Source organism: Pinus tabuliformis, chromosome 9, assembly GCF_031772625.1.
Source record: "Pinus tabuliformis cultivar Carrire ecotype Pingquan chromosome 9, CPIR1, whole genome shotgun sequence".
In the NCBI taxonomy this organism is placed as follows: domain Eukaryota; kingdom Viridiplantae; phylum Streptophyta; class Pinopsida; order Pinales; family Pinaceae; genus Pinus; species Pinus tabuliformis.
Window position 1 is genome coordinate 1,628,257,903 of NC_142307.1, and position 25,547 is coordinate 1,628,283,449.

Below are 25,547 nucleotides of genomic sequence, written 5' to 3' on the forward strand. Positions count from 1 at the left end.
CAAAATAATTATCTTAATATATTTTTGAAAAATAAAATAATAATTATTATTTTTCACATAAAATAAATATTTAAATAATTTTAAAAAATATTAACATATCCAAAAGAGTGGGCACACCTCAACAAATGTGGAACAAAACATATGAAGTGCCCAAGGAGAAACATAATACTAGGAGTAAGAGGCCATATGTATTGGAATATCACTACATTTGTTAGAATAATAAATTGGATATTTTAAATTTCCCCACAATAAAAAGGTATAATTATGTAATTTGAAAATAGGAAAATGCACATATAAATTTATATTTTATAATATTTTAATCATTATTATTTCGAGTGTGATAACAAATATTGTTTAAATGATAAAAACATATTACATATATTCTTTATCGTTAACCATATAATATGCAAACCATATAATATGCAAAGAATTATTTAGAGTATCATAGATGTTATATTATTTTTCCAAGGAAAAGGGCATAATTTTATTAATGAAAACAAAATTACATGTTGAGCTGGCTAAATAGCCACATCATCAAGTCAGAGACCAAATGATAAACAGAGACAAGCAGAAAAATTCAAGATAATATACATGATGGGTAAAAGCTAAGCTTTTTGCCCCTTCTTTTTCTCAACCCTCCACCATTCCCCTTGTGATGGCACTGAAGAGACAAGAGCCAGATGATTCCCTACATCCACAATGGCGTTGTCCTTGTCTGAGTCTGAATTATCAGACGAGTCAATACACTTATTCCCACTAATGTCCCCATCGTCAAGAATCAAGTCGGCTTTCCCCGGTGATTCCGAGCTTCTATTGGATGTTGTGAGGTTCCCCATTGTGTTTCAGGTTCCATTGGATTCTAACTGTTCCCTGTGGAAATGGTTCGTCCCCAGCTTTAACCTCCTCCTCTTCAGGTTCCAGTGGGGGATATTGCCATCCTTTGGGTTTTTTCCCAATACTCTTTTTCTTTCGAGTATCCTTTTTAGCTTCTGGACACAAGTTGTGTAAATGCCTTGTTTGCCTGCAATTCCTACATCTGAAAGTTGTGTTCTCATAATCCAAAATCTGTGTCCAAATCCGCTTGTTGTGGATTAGTCGGATGCTGTCTAGAAGGCCTTTGCTGAGGTCTACTTCAACACATATACGTGCATAAGTGAAAACCCTTTCCTCTATTCTTTGGGAATCCATCTTTATGAACTGCCCTAAACTATTGCCAATGCCAGCTAGGACCCTGTCCTCCTAGAAATGAAGGGGGAGGTTGTGCATTCGAACCCAGACTGGCATTCTGGAGACAACCATGGTGTTTGCGTCAAATTCAGGGAACCAGGGAGTGGTGAACAGGCCAGTTGAACCCCAGAACCATGGTCCTTCCTGAAAGATTTTGTCTCTAGCTTCAGGAGTTGGGAACTTTACAATAAAGAAACCTTTTGAGCAGAGGTGTATATCGCATTCTAATGACTAGTTTGTTAAAATCCAGTGGAAGAGCTCTACTGGTTTAGGCCAGAAGTAGTTAAAATGACAAATAATTGCAAGGGATTCATAAGAGGTGCAGTGCTCATCAGTTTCTGGCATGTCTATGTTTAATTCTAGGGTGTAGTTCAACTACTCCACTATATATGGACTTGGAGCATTTCCTGCCTGTTTGGATGGTTGAGAGGCTGTCTTTTTCCCTTGAAGAATGTTCTTGAATGATGGTCCCCCATTTGTGTGCTTCTGTTTTGATCCTGAGCCTATTTTTGTGCTGCCTCCCAAACCTATTTTGCACTTGGTTGCAGCCCCACCTCGTAATCTCAGATTGAGTGTAATGGTAGAAGCAGCAAGGATATGATACTCCTTCAAGGGCTGGTGGTCCTGTAATACTTTGCCTTCAAAAATCAAGTTCTGTGAATGACCAGGGTATCTGTATTTTTCTGTGATGATTTGCTTCAGATCTATCACTTTGTCTATATTTTTAACCCAGAGTAAACCTGAGGACCCAACAGGTGGTTTTAAAAAATTTGGAAACAAGAGGAGCTTACTAGGTTCCCAGATCCCAACTGTTCAACATGGTCGCCACCCCCCTCGAGAGTAGCTATTTTAGTCGACACTGAGGGTAGAGGGTGCGGAGTTTGGGCCACCACCTTCAGACCTAGAATCATTCCATGAACTGGCCAGAGCACGGGAGGGTTGATGCATGAGCCAATGCATGGGTCATTTGCCATCTCAGAGAACCAATAGTGGCAATATAAGTTGAAAACCACCCTCCCGTTGAGGAAATCCAATCTCCTAGCACTGTGATGAAACCCTTAAATAATGTGTCCATCACAGCTCCCTCAAAACTGTAATCCCTCTACCTATGCAAACTGACAACCCCATCACGCTTCAAGGCCAAACCATCAGCACGAAACCTGACCATTCTGGAGACGCGCAAAAGCTCCATTTCCTATTTCATACTCTGCATAGAGTTCTCTTCCCAAAACAATGTAAACTTTGAAACGGGAACTATAAACTCAAAACGGGAACTCTAGCCAAAAAACCCCGAAAAAACATCAAAAACAGTGCTAAAAATGAAAAGTGTTGATGCTGGACTAACACCTTTTCTTTTCTTGGGTAAATTTTCAACATGTTTTAAAAATGGCAGTGAAAACCAATTTTTTGCGCAAAAAATATCCAAAAAACACCCTTAAAACGAAAAGGGTTAATTCTGGAAGAAGACTTTTTTTTCAAAAGTAAAATTTCAACATTTCGAAATAATGGCATGAAATATTTTATCATGACCCCGAAAAAACATTAAATTTAAAAAAATAATGAAAACATAAAATTAAAAAAAAAATTAAAAAAAATTAAAACAATGGAAAAACACAAAAAAAAAGTAAAAAAACAAAAAACAAAAAACAAAGCATAGATTAAAATATATATTAAAAGAAAAATATAAAACAAAAATAAAAAATGAAAAAAAAAATCAAACATAAAATGTAAAAAGAACGAAATTAATGATAACAATTAAAAAACTTAAAAAAAAAAAAAATTATAAACAATTAAATAGCAAAAGAAATATTTTATAAAAACGGGGAAAAAAGAAGTAATCTTGTAAACCAAAAAAAATTGGCAAAATAAAATATATATGGAAAAAAATAAAAAAAAACATTTAAAAGAAACAAAAAATTAAGTGGGTGAAAATAGAAAAATAAAAAGAAAAACAACAAAACAAGAAAACAAAAAAATTAAAATTAAAATTAAAAACAAACTAGATTTAAAAAAAAAAAAATAGAAAATTAAAAAAAAATTAAAAGCTACTAAAATTAAGATTAAAATGTTGATTACTTAAAAAAACAAATAAAAGAATTTGAAAAACAAAAAAGAAACAATATATATATATATATTAAGTAAGTAAAAATAGAGAAATAAAATAAAAAAAAAAAAAAAAAAAAAAAACCATTACAAAAAACTCGGAAAAAAAATAATTAAAAACTAATAAAATTAATATTAAGAAAAACAAAAAAAAATTCAAAATAAAAAAAAAAAAAAAAAAAAAACCAAAAAAAAATTTATTCTTTATTAAAAAAAATGTAATTATTTTTTATTAAACATAGATATTTTGTTTAAAAAAAAAATCAAAATTTAAATTTTTTTTAAACAATCTTTTTTATTATTAAAAACAAATTTTATTTTTATTTCTATTTTTTATTTAAAAATAAAATTATTTTACATATCTTTTATATTTAAAATAAAAATAAAAGAAAAATAAACCTATATTTTATATTTAAAAAAAAAATTTACATTTAAATTTTTTTTTAAACAATGTTTTTCTATTAAAAAAAAAAGTGATTTTTTTTTAACCAATTTAACTCTTTTTTTTTTTTTTTTTTTAATTTAAAATTTTAAAAGTTGTTAAAAAAAAAAATTAAAAATTTTAAAATCTTAAAAATTAAAATCGTTTTTTTTTTAATTATAAATTAAAAATTTAAAAATTAAAAATTGATTTTTTAATTAATAAAATAAAAAAATACAATCATGGCCCCCCCGGTCGCCCGTGGTGGCGCTACCGTGGGCGGAGGGGCCTGCGCCCAGGCCCCTCAGACCCACGACAGCGCCACCACGGGCGGCGGTGGGGGGGGGGGGGGGTGGGGGGGGGGCGTGATTGTATTTTTTTGATTAATTCAAAAATCAATTTTTAATTTTTAAATTTTTAATTTATAATTAAAAAAAAACGATTTTAATTTTTTAAATTTTTAATTTTTAAAATTTTTATTTTTTTTAATAATTTTTAAAATTTTAAATTAAAAAAAATAAAATTGAATTGGTTAAAAAAAAAAACTATTTTTAATTATAACAAAAAAAAAATGGTTAAAAAAATAATTGATAAAAAAAATAAATTTAAATTTCATTTTTTTTTAAATAAAAAAACATTGTTAAAAAAAAATTAATTGTAATTTTTTTTTAAATATAAAATATAGGTTTATTTTTTATTTTTTTTAATATAAAAGATATGTAGAATAATTTTAATTTTAAATAGAAAATAGAAATAAAAATAAAATTTGTTTTTAATAATAAAAAAGATTGTTTAAAAAAAAATTTAAATTTTGATTTTTTTTTAAACAAAATATCTATGTTTAATAAAAAAATAATTATATATTTTTTTTAATAAAAAATACATTTTTTTTTTAATAAAAAATACATTTTTTTTTGTTTTTTTTAATATTAATTTTATTAGTTTTTAATTTTTTTTTTTTTCTATTTTTTTTTTTTAAACTAGTTTGTTTTTAATTTAATTTTTTTTTCCCAGTTTTTTCTAATGTTTTTTTTTTAATTTCTCTATTTTTACTTACTTTATATATATATATATATATATATATTATTTTTTTTATTTTCCAAATTCTTTTATGGTTTGTGAGATAATTTTTTTAACATTTTTTTTTAAATATTAATTTTACTATTTTTTAAATTTTTTTCATTAATTAATTTATTTTTTAATTAGGTTGTTTTTAATTTTTTTCCTTAGTTTTTGCTCATGTTTTTTTTCCCTCAATTTTTACTGACTTATATATATCTATATTAATTTTGTTTTTTTTTCCAAATTGTTTTATGGTTTATAAGATATTTTTTTTAACATTTTTTATTTTTTATTTTTTTCTTTTTTTATATATAATTTTTTTTTTTTTTTTTAGAGACAATTATTACATTTAGATTGAAAATTTAATTAACGATGTATAAATATGTAAAATATCGAAAATGAAAAATATCGACCTTCTTCTTTAAATATGCAAATCAATAAAAACCTCACTACAAAAAAAATAAAAATAAAAATAAGAACAAGAAAATATGAAGAGAAAGACCACTTCGAAAATTATTAAATTTACAAAATTATTATTTACATTTCATACATTAGAAAAGTTAAAGTCAAAAAAACAGGTTTTCTAAAAAAAGGGTGTGATGCAGAATAACCACTTTTTTAAATCAACATGAAAATCACTACTATTCTAAAACGCAATGTACATAACAAGAATTTAAAAAAATTAAATTGCCAAAAACTATGCTCTAAAAGAACATGTGTATTCTGCATCACCCCTTTTCAAAATCGGGTCACTTTTTTGCTATCTCTACAAAACGGGTAACAGTATCAGTTCCCGTTTCAAAGTTTACATTGTTCCAAGACCCTGGCTTGTCGTTGCAATAAACATGAGGGCGATGCATGAGCAGTCGAGCTTCTACTTCCCACTAAAGGTTTTCTACATTCGTCCGTTGAAACGAGCTCCCTCGAGCCCCTGTTGACCCATGCATCCAAAACAAACATGAGTCATCGGTCCCATGGGGGCAGAGCCATATGAGGAAAGAGCAGTCCATCTTCCTTGGAGCCCTCAACGAGCCCTACTGTGTACAAGGCCGGTCGGCCACCCTAGAGAGAAATTTCCACCGTGAGAAACCCAGTCGTCCGCCCCCAGAAAAAAAAATTCTGCCATGAGAAGCCCTAGTTCCTGTTTGCGCCATCTCCCGCTCCTTATTATTATATTATTATTTAAAATTTTAACCAATATTGATACATAATAAATACAAATGTTGCATGCCAAAAATGTTAGTAATTGATATTAATTTATTAAAAATTAATTTATATATATATATATGATGATGATGATGATGGTTAACGTCCACTGAGACCAAATTGGTCTATCGGACCTACAATTTTCTTAGTTTTTACTTATCTGGCTCCTCGTCTTTCTTGGCGAGATTGGTGTTGTAGCTTTCTTTTTTTTCTCTACGGTCTGTTAGAATTCTACAGTTTCTAAACCTTAATGTGACCCGGTTAAAAGCATTAAAGCACTAAAACAGTTTCTAATCTAAAGCATTAGATCTTAAGCGTTGAATTGGTATATGATGGACGTACCAGATTAGAGTTAAATAATATATAAAGGATTGGGTCCTCTCTCTCCCACACAACAAGAGTTGCATTCTTCTCCATCAAGAAGCACATAAAGGAAGTGAGGGCAAGAAGAGAGAAACCGAATTCTGAAGAAGAGGAACAGTCAGGAGTCAGATCAAAGTAGATGGCAGCCATTACATCTTCCGCTGTTAATCAAGGTATGTCATCTATCATATTAAGTTCTGTTTGTGAAATATTCGGTATTGATGATCTTTGGGCTGTTAATGGAAATTTTTACATTTGGTATCAGAGCCACAATCAATAACTGAATATTTCCTATGATTGCAATTGATCTGTTCTGTAATTTACTCATGTGATTGAGCCTTCGGGAAATTGTGGGGGTTTCATGAAATGATCACGAGCAAATTCTGCATAACGTCTGGTTTTGTCCTCCATTAATCGAAGTCTTAAGCCAACGGGAATTAATTGGAATCCGCCCTCCCCTTCTCGTGTCGTCTATTCGCCTTAAATTTCAGCCGGTATGGGGATCTCGCCATGCATGCAGTGGACGGGCATAAATTTTCCTTACCACGCATGATCCACATCTAGCTTTTGCGAATTGTGCACAGTAAGATCACCAGCGTGATATTATGATTGCTTCCCATAGTTAGGAGGTTATGAATTGCATTGCGGCCATAACTGCTCCTCCGAGTGGCCTAATCCGAAATTGGTTCAAGCCAATGTATATGTCCTCTTGTAGTCAGCGAGGCTCATTTGCTCATTTGGCCCCAACAATCTCTGCGCACTGTAACAGTCGCCTATACGGTTGTGTATGGATTTATGTCTTAATCAAGGGTCCTCAATTCGATAGCATTGATAAAGGGATCATCAGTCTCCGATGTTCTGAGATTATGCAAGACAGAGCCATAGGCCTGTTGAGATGTGTCCTCTATGTCCCCTGTGTTGCCAACGTGTATGTAATGTTATATTGTTTCTGTCAGTGTGATTTGTTTTGCTTAGTCAAGTCGATACCCAAAAATCCTGGCTGAGCAGCAATAAGAGCCAAGAAACGCAGTAGCACGCCGACTGAAACTATCCAACTGTACCATTTGCCATCATGAATTTCCTTCATGGTTCCGCCGTGGCCCGGAGTTCTGACAACAAACTGGGAGCTGGAGGAGTCACAGTACAGATGGCTCCTCCCAACTGAATTTTAGATGCTATCTCTTTCTTTTGGCTAATACTTTAATGGCCACAATTCTATTTAAAGTGTTTTCGATAATTAGCTTTGACTTATTCTCTGATGATGAGGATACCGCCATCATGCATGTACGAAATTACTTCAGCTACTTATATTTCAGTAAAATGTTAAATTTGTTGAACCATAATGGATGGCCAGAAAAAATTTTGATAAAGGGAATTATGTTCATTTCGATTTCGAAATTATGTTAATTCATCATGTTCATTTCGATTTCGAAATTATGTTCATTCATCATGTTCATTTCGAAAGGGAATTATAATTATGTTCATTCTATAAGAATTCAGAATGCGATGTGCTATTACAACCTGGTTGTTCATTCTGTAAGAGTTCTTATTGAATCCTGGTAGATAGTCGAATTTGTGCACTGTAAGAAGACTAACCTCCTGTAGGAAAGTTACAGTTTCGATTGACGTTTGAAATTTGGGCATAAAAGTAATTGCTCTATGACTGATTGTTTTGCATAAGGTATGTGCACATGAGATTTATGATTTTGTTAATCACCAAAGTGGTCAAAATCAGAATGTTGTATGTGTTATAAATTATTTATGCACATGAGATTTATGATTTTGTTAACCACCAAAGTGGTCAAAATTAGAATAATCATTTAGTGCATAAGTGACATAATGATTATTGATAGAAATTGCCAGTTATAAAAATACCAATTAAAACTGGCGTCACTAATGATAGAACCTGAGAACTTACCCAAAGGAAAGTCTTGTTCTATAACTAGTTGACATGATGAGGTTTGATAAATATTTTGATTAAATAAATATTGATCATCCAAAGATGTCAGTCCTATTTAATTGAATATATTTATTACCTACTTATGTTTTGGTATTTAATTATGTTAAGTATAAGATAGTATCTACCCAAAGGAGTGCTATATTATACTATTATGTCTACATCTGAATCGCATTAGTTATGAGCTTATAGTTATTTCATTTTTAATTTGTTGAAGTTCCCATTAATACATGGTGGCTTGATACTGGTGCTACAACTCATGTTTCCAACAATATGCAAGGATTTCTTACGATCCGAACCATAAATCCAAATGAAGATCGTTTTCTCTTTATGGGAAACGGATTGAAATCTTCAATTGAAGGCATTGGGACTTATCGTCTAATTCTAGAAAGTGAATATGTATTAGACTTATACAGTACCCTTTATGTACCTTCATTATCTAGAAACCTTATTTACGTAAGTAAGTTGGATAATTCTGGTTTTAGATGTATGTTTGGATCTGGCTGTTTTGATTTATATAAGAATACTGATAATGTTGGTTCTGGTATTCTAATTGATGGTTTATATAAATTGAAACTGAATGACACTTATGCGAATTCCCTGTTGAATGTAGTAAATAATGTTGGATGTAAACGTAGCAGGTTGAATGAAAATTCTGCTTTCTTGTGGCATAAACGACTAGGTCATATATCCAAAGAAAGAATGATGAGATTAGTAAGTAATGAAATTTTGTCAAATTTGGACTTTAGTGATCTAGAATTATGTGTGGATTGTATTAAAGGTAAACAAACCAAACATAATAAGAAAGGAGCCACTAGAAGCAGCCAGCTTCTTGAAATAATACACACTGATATTTGCGGACCTATGGACACTTCAGCCTTTAATGGAGAAAAGTATTTCATCACTTTTATTGACGATTTTTCCCGTTATGGTTATGTCTATTTGCTTCATGAAAAATCTCAATCTGTGAATGTCCTTGAGACGTTTGTAAAGGAAGTTGAGAGGAAATTAGATAAAAAGGTGAAAATCATAAGGTCTGATAGAGGTGGTGAATATTATGGTAAATATAATGAGTTAGGCCAGTGTCCAGGTCCATTTGCAAAATTCCTCGAAAGTCATGGCATATGTGCGCAATACACAATGCCAGGTACACCACAGCAAAATGGTGTAGCAGAAAGGCGCAATAGGACGTTAATAGATATGATTAGGGTACGTGTTTTACTGTCCTAATCATAGTCCAAGAATTGTAGAAACTGGTAATGCAAGATATATTGAGAATGGTGAAGTCAGTGGGAGTACTCGAAGAGAAATAGTAGAAATAAAGGAAACAAGGGTAAATGTTACATTGCCTAGAAAAGTTCCTCCATCTACTATTACTCCAAATGTTGTTCCAGCTGTTGTTGAACAACATGATGATAATGAACAACATATAAATGAAGAAGTACTTCCTGAAGGAAATGACTTACATAATACTGATATGCATGAACCACAACAAGTAGCATTAAGAAGACCTCAAAGAAATCGTAGGTCAGCTATTTCTGATGATTATGTGGTTTATATGCAAGAATCAGATTATGATATTGGAATCAATAAGGATCCAGTTTCGTTTTCACATGCTGTAGAAAGTAAAGAGTCAAAGGAATGGATTAATGCCATGAAAGAAGAAATGAAATCCATGCAACATAATGAAGTTTGGGATCTCGTTGAGTTACCACATGGCTGTAAAAGAGTCGGATGCAAATGGGTTTTTAAAACCAAACACGACTCTAGTGGTAATATCGAACGGTATAAAGCTAGACTTGTTGCTAAGGGTTACACTCAGAAAGATGGTGTTGATTACAAAGAGACATTTTCTCCTGTTTCGAAAAAGGACTCACTAAGAATAATAATGGCATTAGTATCTCATTATGATTTGGAGTTACATCAAATGGATGTGAAAACAGCGTTTCTGAATGGAGATCTTGATGAGGATGTTTATATGGATCAACCTGAGGGTTTTTCTGTAGAAGGTAAAGAACAATTGGTGTGTAAACTTAAGAAGTCAATATATGGGCTTAAACAAGCATCCCGGCAATGGTATATTAAGTTCAATACCATTATTACATCTTTTGGTTTTAAGGAAAATACGGTTGATCACTGTATATACCTAAAGATCAGTGGGAGCAAGTTTATTTTTCTGGTCCTTTATGTTGATGACATCTTGCTTGCTGCAAATAATTTAAGTATATTGCATGAGACTAAGGAATTTCTCTCAACGAACTTTGAAATGAAAGACATGGGAGAGGCATCCTATGTGATTGGAATAGAAATATTCCGTGATCGATCACAAGGAATATTGGGATTGTCTCAGAAAGGATATGTCGAAAGGATTCTAGAGAGATTTGGAATGAGTAAATGTTCACCTGGGACAGTTCCTGTACAGAAAGGTGATCGGATATAGCGATTCAGATTTTGCTGGATGCATCGATACTAGAAAATCGACTTTTGGTTACCTGTTTATGTTTGCTCAAGGTGCCATATCATGGAAAAGTGCGAAACAGACTATCGTTGCTTCATCCACTAAGGAGGCAGAATTTGTGGCATGTTTTGAAGCCACAATTCATGCATTATGGTTGCGGAACTTTATTTCAGGACTTGCGGTCGTCGACACCATTAGCAAGCCGCTGAAAATTTATTGTGATAACTCTGCAGCAGTATTTTCTCAAAGAACGACAAGTACTCTAAAGGTGCCAAACACATAGATCTGAAGTATCTTGTTGAGAAAGATGAGGTTCAGAAACAAAGAGTGTCAATCATGCACATCAGGACAAAACTTATGATTGCAGACCCTTTGACGAAAGGGTTACAACCAAGACAATTTAAGGAACATGTTCAAAGAATGGGTCTTGGTTGTATTAATAATAATTGATGTGTGACATTCTGAGCTCTTTTATGTGTTTCTGATATACAATTATGTGTTTCTTGTTTTAATGAAGTAGTACGTATTTTATGTAATTTTAAACAAGAAAGAGTCTTATAAAGATATTATGTTTAATCATTATGATATAAGACATTATGTGGACCATTATGTTGTTTTATATAAATTATGAGTATGAATTGATGGATTGCTGGTATTGTAGTATATGGAAGGGAATGCATTGAATTAATAGTGCACAACCGCCATAACTCTCAGCAATTTATCATAGTATGATGTTCAACGCTTAATATTATGAATAATCGGGTCAAGTGGGAGAATGTTAGAAATCTGCAGTTTCTAAACCTTAATGTGACCCGGTTAAAAGCATTAAAGCATTAAAGCACTAAAGCAGTTTCTAATCTAAAGCATTAGATCTTAAGCGTTGAATTGGTATATGATGGACGTACCAGATTAGAGTTAAATAATATATAAAGGATTGGGTCCTCTCTCTCCCACACAACAAGAGTTGCATTCTTCTCCATCAAGAAGCACATAAAGGAAGTGAGGGCAAGAGGAGAGAAACCGAATTCTGAAGAAGAGGAACAGTCAGGAGTCAGATCAAAGTAGATGGCAGCCATTACATCTTCCGCTGTTAATCAAGGTATGTCATCTATCATATTAAGTTCTGTTTGTGAAATATTCAGTATTGATGATCTTTGCGATGTTAATGGAAATTTTTACACGGTCTTCCAACTTCCTTTATCTTGCATCTCCTTCATCTCTTCTGGTTCTTGGAACATTGGTGTCTTAGCTTCGCGATCTATTGTGTTCGTTCTTTTGAAGATAGTCGGAGAAGAAGTTTGGTCTGGGAGATCTGCTTTGCTGTTAAATGAAGATTTATTTTCTGCGTTATTCGAATCCTCATAACTGTTGATTTGTTGGGGCGGGATTTCTCCTTGCTTGTCTTGAGAGTTGTTTATTTCTTCCCTGCTTTCTTGTGACTCAGAGTTTTCTCTAGAATATATATTAATTTAAATTTATTTTAGTCTTCAATTTCTACAAATTGGAGCTACTTGCATCTTCCAACCAAAAAACGTAAAAGTAGAAGAAAACACAGAGTAACTCCCTCACACTAGTGTCATTATATTTAATATTTTTTTAATTAGTCTCTTGGCCTCCCTTCAATAATAGTGAAAGAAGCACAATAGATTTATTTTAAATTGAACAAAAAGGCCGCCCAGAAGTATATTTTTTGCTTCATTTTCTAGAATATCAATGAAGAAACAGGTATACATCAATCAATCTGAGTTACTTACATTATATAGTAGAATGACAATGAAGTTTATAAAATATTTTCTGTGATTTCCCATCTTTTGTGTGATCAATTTTTATTCTATTGTTTATGTCACTTCTATTCTATTTTTAATAAGTGGGTCTCACTGTTAGTCGGCGAGCCAATTCTAAGCGAGCAGTGGAGATCATTATTCAGGCCAAATTGTGATGATAGGTCCCGACTCATGACCTGGAGTGCGACTCATGAAGTCTTGGTTCCGTCAAATGGAGCTCCGTACATTCATTTGGAAAATCCTGGTTTATTGACTAACTCTTACATTTGATTCTTGTTTTTAATTGAGAAATCCATTTGGAAAATCCTGGTATTATTACTTTCTATAAAATAAGTGTGAGATTGACGAAAATAAATTTGATTCTTCTTTCTAATCGAAAAACCCATTTGGAAAATACTGACTTACTAACTAACCTCCAATACGTGCATGATTAATTTATATAAAATAAAACTAAAATTAGATTTCAAAAAGCGTCGGAGCTAGAATGTTGATGCCCTCATAGCTCTACAAGCTGTTCACGCATGTTTGCAAATATTTGATAAAGAGAGGTTGGAATAAGCCATATATCAATTGGGCATGGTTGCAACAATACTTAAATCAATTAGGCGTGGTTACAATCAAGTCATACCCATTTCAAAAAGTGCATTGAACATTCCCCGGAACCCAAGGAAATCTAACATATATAAAGCTATGCCAATAGAATTTTTTGTAAAGAGAATAATTGGGGACTTAGCGGGTCCTAAAAGTAATAGTAATATTATTAATTTCGTTTTAATTAATACTAATAAATTAAAATAATTAAAATAATTTAATTAATTAATATATTATAATTAATTATTTAAAGTTCATATTAATTTAAATGGATTTAATATCAAATTAATTTAATTTAATTTGACAGTAATCATTAGTGATTAAATGAATGAATGAATTAATAGTGATTAATAAATAGATATATAAATAAATTAGTTAATTAATTAATTGAATAATTAATAGTGGTTAAATTAATTAATAGTGATTAATAGAAAGTAATAACAATTAATTAATTTTAATTAATATTAATTAATTAATTAAACTTAATATCAATTTAAATTAATTAAATATTTATTAATAATAGGCACGAAAGGAGAAACACAAAAAAACAATTATATAATTGGTAAAACTTGTTGAGCAATATGGACCAAGATCAAAATTTTCTAATTAAAAGTCTACATAACAACTAGCAAGCTACATGTACTAATTACTTGGCTTAATTAGTACCTCAAGTTGTGGGTAGCTAGTCGGCCAATTGGTACCATGGGAGCAGCTAGGATTGTTATTTAATAATGTGAGGAACCTGACCTTGGCTAGCTGGAGGACAGGCCTTGGAGTCAAGTCACAACTGAATCGTGATGATAGGTCCTCACTCCCGACTTGGAGTGGGACCCGTGAAGTCTTGGTTTGTTGGGTGTGGAGACTGATTATCTTCTTTATTTAGAGGTATCACCACATTAGACCCTAGTTCGTAATGTGGCGGCAACACCACTCGTAAAATGTACACTGCAAGGGCGATGCAGGGGAGGCGGTTGCGATCTTTGGGAGGCCCCCCCTGGCAGGCGATCGGGTGCAGAGCCCCCGAAGCTAAAAATAGTTGTAAAATTGCCTTGTAAAATGTTGTAATTTCGTAGTCGATCTGGGTTGTTCATTAGGCAGAGATATGACGATAGAAGTTATGTTTTATTTAGGGTTTTTTTCCTTAGAAGGAAACCCCTCGCTATATATGAGGGAATTGTATTGCATCTATCTAGATCTGTATTCTAAGCGAGAAAGAGAAAGGAGATTGTGTGAGAGCGAAGAGGGAATTACAACAAATCTGTTGTAGGTTGTATCTCTTCATTTTGGTGGATAATATAAAAGAAAGGACTGGTTGTTTCTCTGTGGATGTAGCTCAAATTGGGTGAACCACGTATATCTGTGTCTCTCTTGTTTTATGTGTTTATATTTCTGCAATATATTTTATGTGTTCCATTGCTCTGTAATATATAATTTTCTAAGAACTGTTATCAGAGCCGAAGGTCTATTTGGCTTATAAACTTGCAGGAGAGAAGGGTTCCTGGTTCGAGTGGGAGAAATGGTGGAAGATGATAGGTTTAGGATCGAAAAATTTAACAGCCAAAACTACCAGCTCTGGAAGATGCAGATGGAAGATTATCTGTATCAAAAAGATCTGTACCTACCATTGAGTAGAAAGACAAAGAAGCCGATGAGTATGATAGACACAGAATAGGATATTCTTGACAGAAAGGCACTTGGAACAATATGACTATGCATAGGGGCGTTGGTAGCCTTTAATGTTTGAAAGGAAATGACAACATAGGGTTTAATGGCGGCATTGTCCAAACTATATGAAAAACCCTCGACCTCAAATAAGGTATTTCTTATGAAGCGCTTATTTAATATGAAGATGTTAGAAGGTGGATCTGTTGCTGATCATTTAAAAGAATTTAATACAGTTACGAGCCAGTTAAGTTATGTAGGGGTAACTTTTTATGATGAAGTTAAGGCTCTGTTATTTCTATGCTCAATGCCAGAAAGTTGGAATGGTTTAGTTATGGCTAGTAGTAACTATGTCTGTGGATCTAGTACTTTAAGGTTTGATGATGTTGTCAGTGCAATCCTTAGCGAGGAAATGCGATGGAAAAGCTCTGGTGAGACATCAGGTAATGCTTTGATTGGAGAGACTAGGGGAAGAAAAATCGAAAGAGGAAGGAGTCTAGGATATCGTAGTAAGTCAAGGAAAGGCAGATGCAAGTCCAGATCTGGAATAGCATGCTGGAAATGCGGGAAGAAAGGACACGTAAAGAAGGACTGCAATTCTTGGAAGGGAAAATGTTATTCTCCACTTAAATCTTATCCTATAAATTTTGTTAATGTTTACATTATCTGAAAATATTGAGAAATATTGGTCTAATATAAAATTCATGATTTCTATGATTCAAATTCCCAACTTACCTTTTCAAATTGAATCTTAGGAAGGGTATGGTCTCCTTCCATTATTTCAAATATTATATACATTCATCTCACATTTCCCAATGTACCCTCACATTTACTAGGGAGAAGACATGGTCCTCTCCATTTAATCACATCTCACATTCCCTAATGTACCCTCACACTTACTTGGGAGAAGACATGGTCCTCTTCAATTCATTATCAATATATATATTCATCTCACGTTCCCCAATGTACCCTCACACTTACTTGGGAGAAGACATATTCCTCTCCATTTAATTATATATATACATATACATAAATATATATATATATATATATATATATATATATATATATATATATATTCATCTCACATTCCCAAATGTACTTTTAGATTTACTTGGGAGAAGACATGGTCCTTTCCAATTAATTTCCCAATTTTATATTCATGTCACATTTCCAAATGTACTTCCAGCTTTACTTGAGAGAAGATAAGTCAACTGTAAGGATGAATGAGAAGTTAATGACATTAATGAGGGGTGGTTGAGATGGAGAAGAGAGGGAGGGTATAAAAAGGGAAGGGGGAAGGGAGAAAAGGGGATGTTGGGTCTTGCTTATGATTGTGGGGTTGGTTGTGATTTTAGGACTTGTTGTGTTTTTTTGGAGACCATAGGAACCAGTGGAGGTTTCTTGGGTTGTTGAGAGGAGGGAAATATTGTTTATCTTGGTCTGGATCATTCATCTTGGACACACACACTACATCTGGTTGGACTTGGGCTCGGAGGGCTAGGGAACCTGTGGAGGTTTCCTGGGCTAGGGATTATTTCCTAGTTGGCTGGGAGGTAAATCCAGTTGGGTCCATCAAGAGGAGCATTCAGCAGGAGAAATAGGACAAAGACATCTCCACCAACCATCGGTACAGGTATTCCTCCATAGATTACTCATGTGAATTTTATTAGAATGTAAATGGTAAAATTTTATTTGTCTAATAGTCTTGTAAGTAAGTAAACTACTGCCTCTTATTGCATTTAAATTTTTCAGAAATAGATTGGTTAGTAGACCCTAAGATAGGGCTCTTACACATGGTATCAGAGCTTTGGTTTAAAATCTCGACCCAAAGCCCACTAAACCCCAAATACCGATAGAAAGGCTTGAACCTCCGACCTTGTGGTTGTTAAGCTGTTGTGGTTAACAGCCACACGCTCTAACCAACCTGACCAAAACACACCTACAATGGCATGCTTGGGCATAAATATTAAAATTGTTACAGTGAGTTCAGGGGACCTTTTCATTCTCTTCTTCGTCGCTTGTATGAAAGGCGTGAGATGAATTTCTCTTAAATTATCACGAAAATGCGTTTCAGCTAATCAAAACTAAACAAATTTTTTTTTGTGAGGAAATGAATTGGGGAAATTATATTGTTAGTTAAGGGTTTTCATGCTTCATTGATTGAAGAAATCATTTGGGAAAGATAATAAAAACAAATACCATTTTTGCAATCATGTTGCGATCATTCAAGTGTTTTTATTTTTTATTTTTTTCCCTTAAACTTTTATTTTTAGATTTATTCATATGGAATTTATGTGGCATTTCGCTCCCTTGGAATTTTAATCCTTATATTCTTCGTCGAATCCTACTATGCTGTTTTTTTTTTCTCTACATAGGGATACTTTATTTGGGGATAATATAATTGAACGAAAACCCTTATCTCTTCTTTTGAGCTCAGATCCATGAATTTGGTTTCATAAATACCTTTTGAGCCTTAAGTGGCTAAAGGGGCAATTCTAGACACAGAAGCACCCAGAACCCACCATGCATTGCTCATAGAGGATTCTAAAAACTGAATCATATTCTGACGGGACCAAAGCTCAATCAGTTCCAGTGAACCTGCACTAGCTTTGCTGACTACCCCACTCAAGGGAGTTGAACTCTTAGCACACACAACTATTCATGTTGCTCCAAAAAGTAAGCGGACCAGACAACAACCCCAAAGTTTTGAGGATCAGTGACTTCATCCAAAGTAACCTAGAGAGGAGAGTGCTTACCTTCATGGATAGAAATGGGCTCCAACTGCTTTACATTCACCATCTCCAATGGGGAAGCATCCAATACAAGGCCCTTATGAGGCTTGGAGTCCACGATCATATTAAGGTCATGCTTTGAGGCCTCTTTCACAACTAATCCAAGATTCCCTGCCATTTGCAAAACTTGTTCAATCCCCTTCTTGTCCTTATTTTTCGTGTTCTTACTACTCAAATCGAGGCCTTCATGAACATGAAGGGCATAAAACTCCCTCTTGGCTATCGTAAGGGCAGCCAAAACATGACTAACTCCATAAACAACCTCTCCCACCATCTTGGGAGGTCTTGAACCAGTGACCCGCGTCCACTATCTCCTCCCCCACTCATCTTGATGTTGTTTCAGGATGGCAGGCCTGCTAGCTCTATGCTTCTCAGCAAGGCCGTAGAAGTGGAGTCATAGACTCAAGTTGAAGGCATCTACATTGCTGAAGATGTCACTCAGGTCCTCTGTCTTCATGCTCAGGAAACTACTACTGCTTTATTTATGTAACTATCTCTTTGGATTGCAACCGGTTTTGGCTTGGGGTTTACTACTAGCATCCACCACAGCACTTTTGTCCAAATGCGAAAGAAACTTCTCCAGGTAAGGGGTTTAACAGACCCTGTTGAGGTTTATGGTTAAGTTATTGTCTTGGGTTTTAGCTTTCTGAAATGGAGTGAATGCTACCTTTGCCTTGGGATGACCTTGACTGCATTGGCCCCACTGATTTTTGAAGTTGGGTCCTTGGTATCACGAGCATTGAAGTTTGAAACTTCTAGGTGCCCTATTGATTAAGACTTTTTTGAAACATTAGGAGCGTCCTGAATACGGCGTTGGAATCTCTGTATTTGGTTCATGGAAGGAAATTAGGCAGCCTCACCCGATTTTCCATGGATTGACTGCTTTCTGTATTTTATTCTTCACAAGAGTTCTCTTTCGTGCCTCAGTGGTTTCATGGTAAGGTTTGTAGTTCAGTTATCCGTGGCTACAGGATTTATATGACTTCTCTCTTGTGTGGGTATTGGTCTCAATCCATTTGATGAAGTCAGTTGTCCATGTGATGTATTTAGTTACTTGTTTATGGATAAATGCTCCTGAGCATTCCTCGGCGTACTCATTTTAGTGATGACGGCTGGAAGTGTACTCATTTTAGTGATGAAGGCTGGAAGAATGCACCTACAGATTGAGTTTTAGGTTACAGGGGAATCACATGACGCGGAACACATCAATGATTAATGATTATATGAATGTTTTTTTTTTTGTCTTTTTTAGAGAAAAAGTCTTAATATCTTTATTTCTAGATGAATAATGTCATGGAATTTAGCAAGTGTCTAGAGTTGTTAGCACTCAAAAAACCAAAGTTCAAGTAAAAGTAGCACTACTGCATCTGCTCAGCTATTTCAAACGTTCTGAAAAATTTATTTTCGTAAAATTTTATGTAACATCTATAATCTCTGTTAGGAGAATAAAAACAATAAAATTTAAAAGGCCTTCCCAAATTGTCCATCCAGAAACCACCCGACAATCTAGAAACAAATTAGAGAATCAGTTGATGACTACATGAACAACCATCTCGTAGGAAAGATGGTGCTGACCTTAGTGATCTTGCTTGGCCATCTGTTACCGGTTTGGACAATTCATCCACTAATCCATTCAATTTATCTAAAAATAGGTGCAGTAACATGAGACAAACTTTGAGATATGGGAATTCACCTGCTCAATAAGATGGTAAAATCTAATTTTGAGGATATTGATCTGCCCAGAAAGCCATCCCATAAGGTGCAATAAGTTTGGAGTCCCCAATAGTCTGGAGATCTGAGATGCCATTTTTTGCACCTATGCCAACCAATATAATATTGATCTTCGTCTCTGCAATATTATTATTCTTGTGACCAATCCCACAGGTAAAGGAATAGTGATGTTTGTCTGTCAAATAATCAGTCTTGAGTGTTGGCATTATGCCTGCCCTTTAGGATTTACTGCTTGTTTTTCCCTTTTTTTGTTTGAACTACTTCAAGAAACATGCCCTGGGGGGTGGCTTAGGTGCCAGGTTTAAGGGGTAGCTATTCTGCTACAAATCCCTGCACATGCATCTGCCCTCACCTTGTCAAAACGCGGGCAATTTTGGTGGGCTAAACGACAGCAATAATGGAACCTTGGCAAACAACTCAATACTTTGAGCATGAAGGTTTTCCAGAAAATATCACAACTTAATACTTGTTGACCTCACCATTGAACCAACGCCCCATTGGCTTGATTTCTTGGTTTGATCATGCAAGTAACCTTAGGACTTCAACAACCTTTGGTGGAGTACAGACCAAATCATCCTACTGATACAAAAGGTTTGAAGTATCCCCATGTAATTTATCAAAGCAAATTATGGACAATCGTAGATTGTAATTGCCTCTTTGGTTGGGAGAAATGGGATACTTCGTCTAAGTTTGCACTTTAATGATAGATTAATGGGAGACTAAGTAATTTCATAGATTAATTGCATCTAGACTTTTATGTTTTCTTCTCATAATATCTGATTATTTCCAAAGCTATTTTTCATTTTCTATTGTTTTGAATTTGTTTTGGTTTTGAACCCAGTATTTCCTGCCAATGATACTCTGAAAACCACACAAAGACCACCATGTTGCTTCTTTTTAGCTCTTTGTTTCACCTCTGATTTGGAAACATGGTATAGTTTAAACTTTCCTAAGATTCTGGGCAGATCACAGTTGTATCTGGACATACTTATTTGAATCACTTGAATGACCAATAGTCAACTTCTGTGTAGATTTTAACTAGTTGTTGGTTGTAAAATTAACACCTGTTTCATACTAATGAAGACTAAATTTGATGTATAATTTGCATTGGATTTGCTTCTCTTACACTCTCATTCGTTTTTGCCCTGTTAATGGATTCTTTCTCTTGCTATATTTCTGGCACAATGATGATAAATGAGCATTTTATACCTATAAGTTTTATCTGGCACATGACCAATTTAGTAAGGGCTTAAGAGTGTTTAGAAGAGGCTATAAATATTTATTTCTGGTGATTTGTTGCTTCAGTGTTTTAATTTTGTCACCTCTTTTTGTAAACTCAGCCAAAAAAATCAAAGTAATATTCTTTTTTTATTATCAATATTAATTATTTATTAGGCGTTAAGATAGGAAGTAATGTTCCTTTAATATTAATGTTAATCATGTTTTAAGTGTTAAAATAGAAAAAAAAAATGAGCTATTAAATATAAGGATTTTCATGAAGCCATTATGTAGAACCGAACCTTACATCATATAAAAATTGGAACCACAATGTCATGCTCATGTATTTTGTTTGTTTGTTTGTTCATATTAGCCTATATCAACTCAATTAAGATAAAATGAAAATGAAACATAGAAAACATTTATGTACAAGGCATGTATATCAAATATTAGATAAATATTATGGACAACTTAGATCATAACATCCACAACTTTAGGCAACAAAGTTATACATGGCAACAAGTCACATTGCAGTATAAATGGTTCATTGTTCTTATCAAAAGATTTGGCTCGAAAATAGTGAGTCATAGGTGAGCTATAGTGATCACTTACATAGTGGCATAACTTGAATTGCTCTATTGCTTAGGGTTCTCTATGGACTATCTAGAGTGTGGTAGGAAATGCTAGGAATAGTGCTAATAAGTCTTAGATATCATGCAGATTTTGAACAAATCAAAATGGTGAGGATGTGAAGGAACCAAGGGCCCGGAGAGTCTTCACAAGGACCTCCTTCAAATTACCTTCACTATAATTGACTCCCATCCTGTGTTCCCTGGAAGCAATTAATGAAACCTTAAGAGGTCGCGAAACAAATGAAATGGAAGGGGAAAACCCTTCATCATGGTTAGGGAACCCCAAGGGATCTAGAGACTATGATAGAAAACCTCCATTTGAGGACATTACTAGGGAGCTCCAGAAGATTAAGCTCCCAAAATTTGCAGGAGGTCGTGCCAGCAAGCGTGCAGAAGCCTGGTTAGAGGGGATGGGAAGGTGTTTTGCAATAAGGGATTACAATTCTAATTCCAAAGCCAAAATAGCAATATTCCAACTCAGAGATAGTGCTATGAATTGCTGGGGTAACTTGGAGAGTCAACTACACCTCACTCCAGACGCATTTACTTGGGAATTATTTGAGGATAGGTTCAGGAAAAAGTACCTGCCAGCGTATTATGAAGAACAGCAGGTAGGATCTTTCCATGCCTTAATACAGAGAGGTCGTAGTGTAGAAGAATATGAAATTAGATTTATGGAATTGGTTAAGTATGTATCCTACATGGATATTGACCAGCGCCAAGCGGATCATTTTATGTATGGATTGAGACCTAAGATTAGGGAAATGGTGCGGATGTGGAAACCATCCTCAGTTGCAGAAGTTGTAGAATAGGCTCGTTATGTCAAAGAACACCTAGACTTAAAGGGTGAAGGCAGAGCCATCTTTCCATGCCAACCAGGGTTTATGGGGGAGGCCCCTCGTACCTTCCCAAGGGGAGGAAGTCGAAGGCCACCATGATATGGAAACAAGGTTATACCTAGGACACCAACAGTAGGGATTTCAATGGTTTCTAGTGTAGCTTCACCCACAGCTTCAAGGGCACGTACAAATCAAAGTCATACGCTAGGAGCAACAAGTGGGGGCAGGGGTTCCAGGGGAAGAAACTCTTTCCAAATAACTCCACAACATTCGGTTCAAGTTCCACCACACATCACTTGTTGGGGATGCAGAGGACCTCATTACCAGCAGGACTACCCTAAGTTTCAAACTGGTAACAACAAAAGAGAGGGAAAGGAACCAATGGGGAGAGTAGGTAGCCACCACTGAATCTATGCAGCAGTTGACAATTAGCAAGTTGAACACCAGTCTGCCGTGGTAGAAACCTTGGGTATGATAAAAAAAGTAAAAGTTAAAATTTTGTTTGACTCTGGTGCTATAGATAGTTTCATTTCACCAGTTGCATTAGAAAAATGTGGGATGGTAGCCTATGAGCACAATGACTTTAAACAAGTTGAGATGGCTTCTAGAATAAAACAAGCAGTAGGGCCTAGTGTTTACCAATGTCAAGTAAACCTCGGGGTGTGCATGACTAAGTTGAAGGCATACGTCACAACATTGGGAACATATGATGTAATTATTTGACGGGACTGGCTAGAAGCTCATCGAGCTTTGGTAGATTGTTTCAAGAAAAAGGTGATCTGTTTAGATGATGAAGGTAGGCCAATTGAGATTTTTGGAATCAAGAGGGAAGTGTCCCTACGATTCATATCCATGATGAAGGTAAAATGTTGTCTCAGACAAGGTTGCAAACTATATTTAGTCAAGACTGTAAGTGACCAGAAAAGACCTTCACTGGATCAACATCCAGTCTTGGCAGAATTCAAGGATGTTTTTCCAGAGGAATTGCCTAGACTACCTCTTGTAAGAGAGATTGATTTCACCATTGATCTGAAACCAGGTGTAGAACCAATATCTAAGACACCTTATAGGATGAAAAATCCAAAGCTTTGTCAGTTGCAGATGCAGTTAAAGGAGCTCTTAGACTTGGGATTGATCAGACCTAGTATTTCACCTTGGGGTGCAACAGTAATTTTTGTCAAGAAGAAGGATGGTTCCTTGTGGCTATGCATAGATTATAGAGACTTAAACAAAGCCATGATAAAGAATAAGTATCCAATACCTCGAATAGATGACTTATTTGATCAAATGAATGGGGCAGTAGTCTTCTCAAAAATTGATCTATGATGTGGGTACCACCAATTGAGGATAGAGGAGGGGGACATTTAAAAAATTGAATTTCAAACTTGGTTTGGGCACTATGAGTTCGTAGTTGTTCCATTCGGTTTAACAAATGCACCAATGGTATTCATGAGCCTCATGAAAGGTGTGTTCAGGAAGTATTTGGACCAATTCATGCAAGTCTTTCTTGATGACATTCTTATATATTCCAAGGATGAAAAGGAGCATTAAAAGCACCTAAGGGTAGTATTGACTTGTTTAAGGGAAAATCAATTGTATGGGAAATTGTCAAAATGTTCCTTCTTTCAGAAGAAAGTCCATTACCTTGGGCACATCATTTCAGGAGAAGGGATTTCAGTTGACCTGGAAAAGGTGAAGGCCATAATGGATTGGAAAATACCAAAAAATTCCCATGAGGTACGTAGTTTTATGGGGCTAGCTGGGTATTATCGCAGGTTTGTGGAAGGGTTTTCAAGGATTGCAAAACCCATCACCACATTACAATGAAAGGGGGTTAGGTATGAATGGACAAATGAATGTGACACTGCATTCATAGAGCTGAAGAGGTTACTAACTAGTGCACTGATCCTTCAAGTACCAGACATGAGAAAAGACTTCAATGTCTGCACTGATGCTTTGGCACAAGGATTGGGTGAAATATTGATGCAAGAAGGCGGAGTAATAGCTTACGCTTCTAGAAAATTGAAGAAGCATGAAGAGTTATATGCTACCCACGACTTAGAATTAGTAGCAGTGATGTTAGCCTTGAAGCTATGGAGACACTACCTCATTGGGAGAAGATTTGAGTTAAGAATGGATCATCAAAGCCTGAAGCATCTCTTCACTCAAAGGGATTTGAATGCCAAACAAAGGAGATGGAGCGAATTCATGAGTGAGTATGATTTTGAAATCTCATACATCAAGGGAAAGGAGAATGTAGTGGCGGATGCAATAAGCAGGAGGCCACAAACCTTCTCCCTACTAGCCTTAAAGGTAAATTTAAAGGTGCGGATATTGGAGAAACTCTTTGAAGATAGTTGGTATCTAAAATTCATCTCAGCTATCCAGAATGGGAAAAAGATAGAACCAAAGTTTGAAGGATATGTCCTTGAACTAGATGGGCTATTGAGATTCCAAGGGAGAATGTACGTACCTAAGGAAGGGGGTATAAGTGTTATCGAGAAAACTAGTGTCCATTCAGAGCTACTAGTCCCACTAAGACGGGCAGCTATCTTAGAAATAAACAAACCAAAGTTACTTGTGTTTTCCTTTATGAGAGATAGATGAGAGAGAAGCAGAGAGTACCAACCTCAGTCTTTCGCTAGTCTCCTTGCTTGTTTCCTCTCTCCCTTGATAGAGATTTCACCACTCCTTTCTCACTTGTCCCACTTCAAAGAACACATGTAGAGTCAAAGCAGCAAAATACCATCAAAGCATAGATATCTATAACCATAAACAATATAGGATTAGATGTACATTAACCATACCAAATGCATATATAAATACAAGATTCAGAGATATACAAGTATATGGAGGAAAGCTCAAATAGCTTTATTAATAGAAGTAGTAGAAGAGAGGATTACAACAAAGTTGTCTGATCTAGCATCATCCTCCCAGCATGAAAGCCCTATTCAGCTCATAAAAAGCAAGATCACCCAACAATACAATGTCTCAAAGAGAAACCAATAGCACTTCCTTACAAATTACAAAATTCCAACCTCTTGGATCTCTAGGATGAGGGATCCATATATAGATGTTTGCAGGAGAGTGAGTCAGCTTCTAGGATTTTGATTAGTGTCATTTCACTGATAGTTCTTGGTTCCACTTGGATATTTCATGGTCTCTTGCTCATCCCTGGGCAAATTCAGAGAGGCAAGTGTCATATGAGCAGTTTCTAGAAGATTCTTTGAGTTTCCACCTAGAAAACTACCTCTGCCATTTGTCTGCTCTCGCTCATCAGACCCTACAGAAGGGATTTTTAGTATGCATCACACCCTTTGTGTGTAGCAGGTGAGATGCATCACACCCTTAGCATGGAGCAGTCTGTATGGTCCAATTTTGACCAGTTCTGAGGAGTTTTTCAGGGAGAACTTCTGGGAAATGATGCAATCAGTTGACCTTGATCATTTAGGGTATGAAACAACACTTTTAGGGGTTTTAGAGCCCTTGGTTTATTGA

The 25,547-nt window shown here is 34.9% G+C and overlaps 1 protein-coding gene across 1 annotated transcript; it reads left to right on the forward strand.

Moving 5' to 3' along the window:
- Window positions 1–21,455: 21,455 nt before the first annotated feature.
- LOC149155056 (uncharacterized) lies at window positions 21,456–22,022 on the forward strand. The gene has a single exon (XM_089444303.1). The coding sequence runs from the start codon at window positions 21,456–21,458 to the stop codon at window positions 22,020–22,022; it is 567 nt and encodes a 188-aa protein (XP_089300429.1).
- The last annotated feature ends 3,525 nt before the right edge of the window (window positions 22,023–25,547 follow it).

Excerpts from the sequence above, each read along its gene's own strand:
- LOC149155056 (XM_089444303.1), top strand. The coding sequence starts at position 21,456 with ATGGAAGGGGAAAACCCTTCATCATGGTTAGGGAACCCCAAGGGATCT.